General features: G+C 29.9%; 1 protein-coding gene across 1 annotated transcript; it reads left to right on the top strand.

Annotated features, from left to right (window-relative positions):
- Positions 1–11,822: 11,822 nt before the first annotated feature.
- Positions 11,823–13,326, top strand: LOC105799950 (jasmonate-induced oxygenase 4). Its single transcript, XM_012630772.2, has 3 exons — positions 11,823–12,394; positions 12,517–12,847; positions 12,938–13,326. The coding sequence occupies exons 1-3, from the start codon at positions 11,898–11,900 to the stop codon at positions 13,184–13,186; spliced, it is 1,077 nt and encodes a 358-aa protein (XP_012486226.1). The 5' UTR covers positions 11,823–11,897; the 3' UTR covers positions 13,187–13,326.
- The last annotated feature ends 71 nt before the right edge of the window (positions 13,327–13,397 follow it).

Genomic DNA, 13,397 nt, shown 5'->3' with positions numbered 1-13,397 from the left:
TTTAGTATATAAGGAGAGAGATGAAGGATTATCTTTATCTTTCCATGCTACTAATGTGAGAAGAAGAAAATAAAGAAAGAAATTTTCTTTTCTTTACAACTTGGTCATTTCACCAAAAAATTTATCATTTTCACTTAGAAATCAAAAGAATTTCCACAGCTACCAAGAGAGAAAGATAATATCAAGTTAGATTCAAGAAATAGAAGCTGGAGGAGAGAGAAAGTTAAGTTAAAGTTTGGTTTCAAGAGAATAAGGTATCGATGTTAAGGTTTTATGTTATTTTTAAGTTTAGTAGTGATAGAAAAGCATAAAAATGGGTTGTACTGAATGCCATGAATATTTAGCTAGCATGGGTTTGCATTAAAAATGGTTAATTTGCATGTTTTAGACTCAGAGACTAAATTGAATAAAAGTAAAATTTTAAGGGCAATTTTGTAAAAATATCAAAAATGACCAAATTACATGAAATTAATTGTTTTATTGTCTAAATTAATATATTATATGAAATTATTAATTTATATCAAGGTTGAGTGGAAAATCAAGAAAAATGAAAAATTACCAAAATGCCTCTGAATCTTAATATTTCTGCAATTTAGCCAAGTAAGTTCGTGTAACTAAATTGTATAATTATATGTTTGAATTGAATGTTATGTATGTGAATTGTGTAATTGACATGTTGAAAATTAGTCACATATCCGACATGTTGAAAATTAGTCACATATCCGACAATGTCCGATAAATATTAAATCTCATTTGAATAAATTAAATTCAATGGATACAGGGTTCCCGAATTGGTTGTGGTACTGCATGTGTTGCGGACACACCATAGCTCGGAAGAGCATCCCGTTAACAGCTCTCATAAGCATCCTGATATTTGGCTCTCACGAGCTTCCAGTTAAATGGTTCTTGCGAGCTTCCTGTTAATAGCTCTTCGGAGCATCCCGTTTGGTTGTGATCCTACATTTGTTACAGACACACCGTAGCTCTTATGAGCTTCCTGATATATGGCTCTTCGAAGCTTCCCGATTAAAGGCTCTTTCATGAGCTTCCCGATAAATGACTTTCGGAGCTTCCCGATATTGGCTCGCTTGTACTTCCTGATTATAGCTCTAATGAGCTTCCCGTTAATGGCTTGAAAAAGCTTCTCGTTTATGTGCTCGTATAAGCATTCCCGAAAATGAATTGACGAATTATAGATTTGTACACTCTGTGAGTACTACTTGTGTATCCATCGATATTTTAAATGATTCAACGGGCAAAATCCTAACATGAGAAAATATGAGTACGAAATGAATTATTACCCGTATATGCCTAAAATACATGAAACTGATATTACATGACATGTTGAAATTACGAACTATTACCTAAATATATATACGAAATACATGGAAATGATGGTACAATGTATCTTGATATAAAAAAAATGAATGATATATGTTTATGAAGAAACAAGAAGAGAATGATAAGCATCATGATATGTACATATGTGAATATCTTTTAGATGTTGATACAAGGAAATTATGTAAATTGAGACGAGTAATAAACTCAAGTGTGACATGTTGAGAAAATAAGTTTACCAATATTGAATTTATATGAAATATGTGTAAATACGCTAACAAGTATTGTTGTTGATGCTTAGGCAAGTGCCAATCTATTGGTTGAATGGTAATATGTTTATTTACATGATGCATTGAAATGGTAAGTACTCAAGAGAAAATATGCTAGTGCTCATGAAAGAGTGGTAAGGTTTAAATTGTGCAATTTATTATGAAACAACTTATCATGGGATTAATTCGAGAAAGGCTATGTTAAATGCACTAGTTTGTGACTATGGTTGAATATTATGCTTATAACTTGTGTGTTATGCACATGGAATGAGTGTGAAAAGTAAAGAAACGCAAACGAAGATAAAGAAATTTAGAAGAGTTTAAAGTTGTTTAAAATCCTACTATGCTAGGATAACATGTGAAAGTGATACTGTGGATTTATTCATCTTGTGAGTCGATGAATATAGCTTCATGAGTATCGCGATGTCATTATTAGATTATTCACAATATGAATAAATTTCATATTGGAAATGAATTGTTATGATTAAAGTTTATACGAGCTTACTAAGCATTTATTGCTTACGAATTTGTTTTTCTTTACTTTTCAGATTATCGGAAGCTCAGTCAAGTGGGAAGCTTGTCGGAGCTATATCACACTATCCATCGGTTCTATCGGCACTTTCGAATGATTTGATTATGGTTATAATGGCATGTATAGGTTATTTTGGCTAATCTTGGCTTATTTATGTTTTGTTGAGATTGGTCACTCATTTGACTTGTGTTTTGGCACATTTTGGTTTGTGCACATTTGCTTTATGTGGTTGATGTGTGGTTTGGTTTATGGATGTTTAGTTAAAGGTGAAATGTTAGCTAAATGTGCATTTATATACACGTGTTTTGATATGCAATGAACTGGTCTTGAATCAGTACCTTGATATGTAAGGTATATATATAACTAAATATGTTAGTATTTGAAATACATTTTGGTATCAAATGGTAAGTTTTGTTAGCTAAGTAACTTGGTTTGAAATAATGCAAACTAGCTTGGTAAACCTTGGATGCAATTATGCATATAAGTTAATTAGATATATGAATATATTGAAGACATGAATATACATGTTATAATATGTCATTTGAGGTGCTTAAAAGAATGTTAGTTGTATGTGAAGATATTATATATTTAAGGCATGATTCTAGCTTGTTTTAAATGTTTTGTTATAGCTTGTTGTTGTGTAAAAATGTTGGATTAGGTTGAAGACAAGATGGGTGAGAAATATGGCTTGGAAATGGCTTATTTTCGTCCACACGGGCAGAGACACGGGTGTGTGTCTCAGCCGTGTGTCCCCTGTAATTTTAAAACAGAGCAAAACAGAATGTTCACACAACCTAGCACGCGGGCGTATGGCTTGGCCGTGTGACCCCTACACCTTAATAATACAAGTCAGTATGCTCACACGGGCGTGTGTCTTGGCCGTATGACATAAGCCAAAGAGCTCACATGTTTGGACACGGGTTGGGACACGACCATGTCTCTTGACCTTGTGAGACACACGGCCTGGCCACACGGGCGTGTGTTCCTTGCACTTAAAAAAAAGTTTTTTTGAATGTTTTTCAAAAAAATTTCTGAGTATTCGATTAAGTCCCGACTTGTTTCTAGTGTATATTTTAAGCCTCGAGAGCTCGTATAAGGGACTTTAAGCTTGGTTTTGATTGATTTCTGATATGAATGCTCAATGAAATGAAATGTCTGTTAATTGATCTGTAAATTCCGATAATATACCGTAATCCTATTCTGACGCCAGATACGGGTTAGGGGTGTTACAATAATTAAATAAAAAAAGTAAAAAAAATATAAATGTACAGCATAATGTATGTGCAAGCAGCAACTTTAACTGACTAGTCAACTTAAAACTCTAAAGCACTACTAAGGGAAAAAGAAAGAACCCTTTTTGCTTAACTCATCCTTCTAGACTTTAAAAAAACACAGAAAAGATTAGTGGTTACTTGTAGAAGTTGTTCACATGCACTCCACAAACTACTTGGCTGCATTTAATAATTGAAAAGTTTTAGTTTCAGATATACTCATTTCATCATAAAAGGGCACCATTGGCACCACATTTCACACATGGCTGTATAGTAACATGCTCCATATGGTTTTAAATAAATCCAGCTTTACGTTGAAATTGAACTACCCACAATGACGATTCTGTTGTAGTCCCATTAGTTTCACATTTATCGCCACAATCATGCAAAGCCGCTATGGTGAAGAATTGACAATCTAGGTACTATTGTTCACACATAACTTTTTCTTTTCTTTTTTTTGTTGTGAGCTCAAAATGCTTTTACAGAAACCCCAAAATAGGATCAGATATTTTTCCCCTCCCTCTATCCATATACTTACCTAAATATAGTTTTCCATTCCTTCAATATTCATACCTATATTCAGTTTTTGTAATTATATTTCACACCATCTGAAAATTATAAAAGTTCATAATTTTGATTTATAAAACATTATGAAAATTATTTTTTATAACTTTTACTTTTTATAAAATATTATAAAAAATTTATTGATAAATGTCTTTATGATTTTTTTGTAATTTTTCTCATAGTCGTCGGATGATGGCATCATGTGTCAAATATTGACTGAGATGAAAAAAAATAGCACCATTTGCTCGATTTTGTGTAATGAAAATTAAACATAAGTATGAAATGAAAATGTATATACTAAAATAAAGATCAAAGTAAAACAGTTGATAGTATGAAATCATTATATTAGCTACCCACAACAGATCTTTTACGGGTAATTTTAACGTCTTCTAATCAAGTAAACTAAGCACAATAACCGCAAACAAACAAAGAAACTAACATAATGTTTATTCTAGTATAGTACCATTAATTTTGTTATAGCCCGTCTATTTCTACACGTAATTCAAATTTATAATTAATATAATTATATTCAAAATAATACGATCCATATATTCATGATCTAAATATTAAAAAAGACGCTTCCTCTCTCATAATCAATTCGGTCGGATAAAATATTTTAATTAAATATTAAATATTATTATTCAATTATATAATAATAATTTTTTAATATTCTAAAACTAAAAACATATTAAAATAATATTAATATATAAATTGCATAAAATAAAAATAAAATAAATACAATAATAGATCAAACAAGATGTGACTTTCCCCTAGATATTTTACACTTTGTCCCACAAAAAAAAAAACCTTGTAATGCCCTCGCCTATAAAAAAAATGAGTTAGTTCTGCCAACCCTCTTATACCTTTTTGTTAATGAATAAAATTTATTCATTTTTCTCTAGCAAATCAAGACAGATCCTGATCAAATCAGCTCTTTTTATAAAATGTTTAGGATTATTTATAGCCCATTCCCAACTCATAAATGGGAGAATACTGTGCTTCAATGCACTTGAACCCACGTTCTCCCACATTGGCAACAATGCTTATGCCAATCAAGCTAAGTGAATTGAAAGATATTCACATTTTTTGAACTTTATGAATATGAATCTACAAATTTATCTAAAAATTTAAATTTATTTATTATTCATAAATTATTCAAGTATTGCTCTATAAATTCAAATTAAATACTATTATCCAGAGAATATCTGAATCCTAAAAAGAAATTATAACTAATGGATTGGAGTAGTTAAATTTGCATCCTTTGTTAAAATAAACATTATAAATTCAGATAATAAATAGACAAATATCTATTCAAATTCATAATTTTAAAATAAAATTTAAAATATTTTTCCGTCCACGTTATTCAAATTCGTAAAAGTAAAATTAAATATCCTAATAAATCATGGCTAATTGTCACGTGTTTTTGAATTGTGAGACTCTTTTTTATATTATTGTTTTTCTGAATTTTGATCAATGTTTGACACGTGATTTCCTTACACAGCGAGGTCTGGTAGTTCGGTCATGTTCCAATGATGTCGGCCGATACTTTTATGCGGTTCAGGTAAGTTCAGTTTGATGGTGCTGCCATGTCACTCTCTATTTGTCATTCACATAGAGATTAACTAGTTTTAAATCTATATATAATTATAACACAACTGATAAATTTTATAAAATAATATAATATTATGCGTGGTTTTTTTATAAAAAGAATAAAAAAATTTACCGAAATAATACAATTTTTAAATTAATTATGAAAATAGGTCATTTTTACCATAAAATTAGATGTCGCTTGATTAGTTGGCGGCAATACTCTTCTTTTCCTCAATCATTAAGTTTTAAAAAATAATTTTTATTGGTGTCACTTGACACGTTAGTGGTACCAAACTGACATGTGATAAACTAAAACATTCAAAAACTTGATATGAAACTTTTAGTTGTTATTAAAAAAAAACAACTCCTTACTTATCATTTTCTTTATAAAGTAATTTTGTAAGAACTTCAGATATAGAATATATAACATTTAAACCATATATGTGAGCTTTTGATGTATATATGCTCACCCTTTGCACGAGATTAATTATTATTTTTAAATATAGGTTAAAATTTTAAAGATTAAAATACTGAATGTTTTATATGTTTTATTTTCAAGAGTTTAGTTATTTTATTTTTGAATTAAAAGTTTTAGGTCTATTTGTTTATACCATTATAATTCTTTTGTTAAATTTATTGATGTAATATTTTGAAATTTAAAAAAATTCTCTTATTATCCATATAACAAAAATAACATCGTAAAATAGAGGATTTTAATGGTGCTAATATTTCTTAAAAATTCACTTCAGTATTTTTAAAAGAAAAATATATTTGATTTAACTAATGCATTATAAGAGTTAAGATATCAAATTATGTCAAAATTAAAATTGTATTTCGAAATAAAATATAAGGGTTGAATTTCAAATTTCAGCCAAATATAAGGATCAAAACTAAAAGAGAAAGAACCCTTAAGGGTGCCATCTTGCTTCATAAACCCTTCCTTATTATTTTCCTTTTAAGGTACTTCCATTTTTAAATAACTACTTTAGTCCCTCTCATTACATCAAACTTGTTCTTCTTCATTTTTTTACATCAAATTTTAACTTTTTTAGTTTCTCTCTCATTTAAAATTAAAGATGTCTATATCAAATTGCATATTAAATTAAAATTTATACATAATTTTGATATTTAGTCCTAAAACTTTTCTTTTTTAATTGATAGAAAGTTTTCATTTGGAAGAGAGAAATGGGGATAAAAGTAAGAATATTTGAATATTTTTATTAATGTGTGAAATAGAAATATAATAAATATAATAATGTATGATTATAGGATAAAAATGATGTGATGGGGATAATGAAACAAGAAGACGTGAGTGTCAGTTTGTACAAAAATTAATAAAATCATATATGTAAGAAGTTTATAGTTTTTGAAGGATGTTTTCCCATATTATGTAAACAGGTTGATATTTGGCAATGTGATCCGAGCTGCATCCACGTCGGTTTCCATTGAAAGAGTTCCATTGATTTCACTTATCATTTTGCAATCTTAATTATTTTTTAATCTTTGTTTCATAATTTTTTTAAAAGGATAAATAAATTGAATCCTTATGAAAAGAATCACCTACTAAAAAATCAATTCATTTTTTTTGTTAATAAAAATCGTCAATTGATTGGTTTGATTGTTAACTTTATTGATATGTGATAGTATGTTGACCTGGCATGTCACGTTAATAAAATATATTTTATAAAAACAATTAAAATGACCATTTGTCCATATTAATTTTGAATTATTTTCAAAAATATAAAAAATAAAAATATTATTTATTAAAAAGTATATAAGAGTAGATCCTATATGCACATTTTAATTATTAAAAAATTGTTTTGCAAATGTGGTATATCTACACCATTATACAGTTACATGATAATTGTTTTCAATCACGTCAATGAAATTAATGATTCTTGTGAATAAAAGAAACCAAATAATTAATTGATTTTACGATTGAAAACTCAGTTGATTTTTTGTTTTTTATTTCTAAAGACATGTTTTACCCAGATAACTTCTAACCACAAAAAACAAATAAAATCATCATCATGAGTTTTGACAGATTTGGCCATATATTTACTGTTTGACTAAATATTAGCCTGATCCTTTCGCTGGACCTACATCAATATCACGTGGCATCGATTTTTCACTGCTTACGCTTCTGCGTTCCATTCCATGTACTGTCCTAATAGTTTTTTCCCTCTTTCACCCCATGTTATCTTTTTGCCATAATCTTTCGATTATTAATCTTTTAAAAAGTTAAATCATTCTTTTAAAAAATATTAATTAAAACATTAATTTTTTTAACGATATTAGCATGCCAACTTGCATGATAATCAACATATATTTCATATTGATATGACAATATTCATCTTGTCGAAACCATCTTTTGAAAAATAAAAAATTTTAGGTTGTCGACTTTTTAAAAAATTAAAATTGGGAGTTGCCACCAATCTTTATTAGGATGTGATTGGATCACCTAAAAAACGACTTTGGTCTACGAGTTTTAGAAAAACGGATCCGGGAGTCAGTTACGTATGAAGAAGGATTAGCACCCTTGTAACGCCCAAAATTGGTACCTAGTTAATTAATTAGTGTCTTAAGGTCGAGAATTTGGAAAAAAACGTAATCCTTAGCAAAACTTAAAAGGCTACGTATTAAGACCCTTATTATTTCAGAGAAAGAAGTTACCACACCCAATGCGTTAAGGCACAGCATTCTAATTTTCCCCAAAATGAATTGGGCCAAAATACTTGTACAATAAAATTTTAAAAGAACATCCACTTATCCAAGATTTAAGAAATCACACCAAATACGTTAGGGCACGATTCCTCTAGAATCCCAAACTCGAAATATTTTCTTTACTTTAAAAGAACATCCATTTATCCAATATTTAAGAAATCACACCCAATACGTTAGGGCACAATTCCTTTAAAATCTCAAATTCGGAATATTTCCTTTATTGTTTTTAGAAAAAAATTTCATTTCGAGAAATCAATGCGTTACATCCAATACGTTAGGACACAACGTGTTGAATTTCCAATAATGAATTCTTATTTTTTGATTAAAGAGAAATGCTCGATTGTTAGACTTAACGAAGAAAATCGGAACCCAATACGTTAGGGCTCAATTTCCTTGAAAATCCTAAATTCAAGCATTCTCTCAATTTTGAAAAGTTTGAAATCGAGTAAAGAATGAAGTGATGCTATATTAAATATACAATGCAATAATAAATATTACAAAGGCCTAGAAATAATATAAATAAATGAATAAATAAAATCAATATACATAATAAAAATAATCACATACAAAATATCAAATAAATCATAAAAAATTCTTTTAACATATAAACGAAAACATGAATTAATAATCGAATGAAGAAAATAAACAAAATATAAAGAATAAAAGGCACATAATATATACACTGAAATTAAAAGCCATACACATAATTTACATATGTAACTTTGGATTAAAATTTATAAAATCTTAGTGAAAGACTGGATTTGTTATCTCATGTTTGCTTTTCGTGAAAAAATACCAATTGAAGTGGAGGGTTTCTTCAAACAACAGAATATATAATGCATTTGTGAAAATAAAATATAAATTATAAAGTAAGTGTTAAAAAATACATATATTTGAGCATTTAAAATAAATAAATATATTCATATATATATATATATACCAAGATATAAAAAACTGTTAAAAATATTAATATGTATACATACACATATATACAAAGATAAATATAACATATATAGATTATAAAAAATAATTATATATAAATAAAATAAAATAATTATCTCATATTAAAAAATAAATATGCAAAAATATTAGTTTTAAAAAATATATAAATACGCACATAGAAACAAGTATACATATATATAGCTAAAATAATAATAATTACATATGAAAATAATAATAATAATTACATTAAAAAAATTAACTAATTTTAAGAAAAATATAAAAAGGATTAAATTGAACTACAAGTAAACAAATTTGGGGTCAATCTGCAAATAAATAAAATTTGGAGGACTAAATTAAACGAGCGAATTACATAGAGGGGTTGGAAGGGAAATTTCCCTTCTCCTCTAAAACGGTGTCGTTCAAAAGGATTAAATTGGAATTTAAAATAAATAAAAGGGTAAATTAAAAAAATAAAGAAAACTTAATTAAAAAAACATTAAAAGGCGGAGGGGCTAAATAAAAAAATAAATAAAATTCGCAGTGGTATCACCTTCTCCCTTTTTTAAAATCGTGAATAAGTAAAAAAAATAATCGAAGAAAGAAAAAAATAGTAAGCCACCTTTAAAAAACTGTCAATCGTTCTTTTTTATTCCTCCTCCTCTTTCCTCTTTTTTTTCTTACAGTGAAGGGAGAGGCCTCTATTTATAGTTGAGCCTCCCCAAATCCAACGGTACATATCAATTACATCAACTGCTGAGATTAAAGGGTATCTACAAATTAAATCTCTAAGATTACAAAGTCATATATTCTAAGATTGCATATCATATCTAAGATTATATATCATATCTAAGATTGCATATCATATCTAAGATTGCATATCCTCAAAAATTATGTTTCCATATGTGAGCCTGGGCTAAAATTGGGTATTACACATCTTATATGTCACATCAATGAATAATTTAAAATAAAATTCAAAATTATTATAAAATTTCATAAAATTTAGAAAAAGTACATTTTGCTTTTTCATGTGAGTGAGTTGCAATATTTAAAAATTTAATGTCTTAGTCAATATTTATGTTAAAAGAATAACAATTCAACTCTTTTAAAAAGGTTGATAGTCAAATTTAAATAAATAAAATTAACAAAAGATATAAACGTTGAGGGCTAAATTTGACATTATACAACTAGAGATTTAAATCAACAGAAATAATGTTCACTATATTTGTGTTTTTGCTTGGTAGAGAGAAAAGAAAATTGAAAATATGGTAAATTGAAGAGGTAAAAAATAGAAAATGAACAATGAAAAATTTCTTTTCATAGGTGTATTTGGTTGGAAAGATGGAAATTTTGAAAGAAAAAATAATTTTCTTTCCATCAATTGTTTGGTAAAGTTAAAGAATGAAAGGAAAAGAAATAAAACATTTGAAAACTGCATAGTTTTGAAATAAGGTACATTTCTCTCCTTTTCAATCTGGAATGCTAAAACACAGGTCCGACCGGTTTGTTCAGATAAATTTTTAATTTTATTTTTTATATAAAAATATTTAAAAAATACAATACACTAAATACATAAAAATATTAAAATAAATATTTCTCAATAAAATGAAAATAAATTTAAAAAAAGTCTTTACACTAAAATAGCACTAAGATAAAATGCAATTTAACATGTAAATAATTCTAAAATAGTAGCAATGTTATATACAACAAAATAGTAGCAACATAATAGTGAAATGGTAGCAAAACAACAAGTTTTTTTTGTTTAAACTCATTTTTTAAATCTATATTTTTACTCAAATCTTTTTAATTTTTGAGCAGGCACTCGGCCGGCCCATGAGTGCATGTGAGTTTTTATTGAGATATAATTTTGGGATTTAGAGTATGTTGGGAAAGCAAATGAAATAGGATTTTATTTATAAATTAAATATGAGTTGTTTTGTTTTCCCATCTTGAGTATATTCATATTTACCCAAAATTATTTCCAAGTTTCTCCGTGTAAGGAAGCGTAAAACTTCTGATTCTTGCATATAAAATTTCACCTGTCCAAAAACGAAAATAGAAATCTAAATTCCAAATTCCAAATTAAAAGAAAAGGTTAAATTAATGGAAACTTGGCTTGCGCCCACTAAGACTGCCACCTACACTACACTAGGCATTTGAAAATTCAAGTTGCCCCAGAAATTAGAATGTTGTTGTTGTCAGTCAGTAATTCTCTTAAAACACACGTGCATAAAAAGAATAAAAATAAAAAACCCTACTCTATTACGTTTCTGTGCTAAGAAAAAAAATGTCTGATTTTGTTGGCTTTCCACTGAGCAGAGCCAAAAGCAAACTCGTCTTTAATTTTGCTGTACAACTCGACGACAGTGTACTAAACCTAATCCGAACCCAGCTTTTGCTGTACAAAAATACAAATACAATCTTCAATCTATATATTGGAAAACTCACATCTCACCATCGCTGACTCAATTTTTTAATTCTCTAATGTCGGCATTCACCAATATCCATTTCCTTAATTCCTACTTTTTGATTAAAGTCATCACGGGCGCCGAAATTGCCTTCTTATTCCTTATATAAACCCCCTTTCGCTCCCTCCTCTCTTATCACCTCATTCCACCTCTTTCTTTTCCTCTTGTTCTCTTTTCTTTCTCTTTCTGGGTATATAAAATAATGAATCGTCTCATGAGTTGGCCTGAGCCTGTGGTTCGAGTTCAGTCTCTGTCTGAGAATGGCATTGGTACCATTCCGGATCGATATATTAAGCCTATAAGTGACAGGCCTGCCCTGAAATCTGAAATCCATGATCACCTTGAAGTTCCCGTTATTGATCTCCAGAACCTGTTCGGCAAAGACCCAGCCCTCCACCAGGAGACCTCGAGACGCATCTCCAGCGCCTGCAGGGACTGGGGTTTCTTCCAGGTTGTAAACCATGGGGTTAGCCATGAGCTCATGAAGCGCACGCGTGCGGTGTGGCGTGACTTCTTTGAGTTGCCGCTTGAAGTGAAGCAACAGTACGCCAACTCGCCAAGTACCTATGAAGGGTACGGTAGTCGCTTAGGGATCGAGAAAGGAGCGATCCTTGATTGGAGCGATTACTTTTTTCTTAATTACTTGCCGGTTACATTAAGGAATCAAAGCAAGTGGCCTGCACAGCCGGTATCATGCAGGTGCGCCTGCCTCAAATATTATGATTATAATATAATCGCCGATATAGGCTGTACGTGAGTATTTTGGCAATTTGAGTCTCACTAGCTTTCTATTAATTATTAGTTGTTGAATCTGGACTCAGGGAACTGGTTGCTAAATATGGTGCCCAAGTTACAAAACTATGTGGAAGGCTGTTGAAGGCAATGTCTATCAACCTTGAACTAAAAGAAGACTACCTACAAAATGCCTTTGGTGGAGATGAAATGGGAGCCTGCTTAAGGGCCAATTTCTATCCAAAATGTCCTCAACCTGAACTTACACTAGGCCTTTCCTCACACTCAGACCCTGGCGCCATCACCATTCTCCTGCCTGATCCCGACGTAGCTGGACTCCAAGTTCGTAAGGGTGGCAAGTGGATAACGGTGAAGCCATTTCCCAATGCTTTCATTGTCAACGTCGGAGATCAAATCCAGGTCTCTATAGCTTTTGTTTAATATAGTATTCATGTTTTTTAATTGCCATATATTTTCATGGAGGGCAAAATTGACTCATGCATGTTTTAGGTGCTGAGCAATGCAAATTACAAGAGTGTTGAACACCGTGTTATCGTGAACTCAGAAAAAGATCGAGTCTCCCTAGCTTTCTTCTACAACCCCAAGAGCGATTTACTGATAGAACCGGCCAAGGAGCTGGTGAATGAGGACCGGCCAGCACTGTACAAGCCAATGACATATGATGAGTACAGGCTCTACATTAGGATGAATGGCCCTTGTGGCAAAACACAAATTGAGTCCATGAAATCCAACAGATAAAAATATCCAATCTCAAAATATGTATGTGATAAAAACAGTGTGTGCCAGTGATCTCACCTCACTTGCAAATCATAACTTGATTTCGCCTTTGAAGTTCTACATTAATGCGAAAAATATATGCAAGTATTTTCAGGAACTTATATATTTCGTTTATCATCTCTACTTGTACCTACTGACCCTTTTTACTGGAAGTTGTTGATTGAATCAAAGG

The sequence above is a fragment of the Gossypium raimondii genome, chromosome 9, assembly GCF_025698545.1.
Source record: "Gossypium raimondii isolate GPD5lz chromosome 9, ASM2569854v1, whole genome shotgun sequence".
Taxonomy (NCBI): Eukaryota; Viridiplantae; Streptophyta; class Magnoliopsida; order Malvales; family Malvaceae; genus Gossypium; species Gossypium raimondii.
Note: the sequence above shows the minus strand (reverse complement) of the source record. Positions and strands in the feature narration are given on the sequence as shown.

Excerpts from the sequence above, each read along its gene's own strand:
- LOC105799950 (XM_012630772.2), top strand. The coding sequence starts at position 11,898 with ATGAATCGTCTCATGAGTTGGCCTGAGCCTGTGGTTCGAGTTCAGTCT. Across the intron at positions 12,395-12,516 it reads GCACAGCCGGTATCATGCAG|GGAACTGGTTGCTAAATATG; the intron begins GTGCGCCTGCCT and ends ATCTGGACTCAG. Across the intron at positions 12,848-12,937 it reads ACGTCGGAGATCAAATCCAG|GTGCTGAGCAATGCAAATTA; the intron begins GTCTCTATAGCT and ends TGCATGTTTTAG.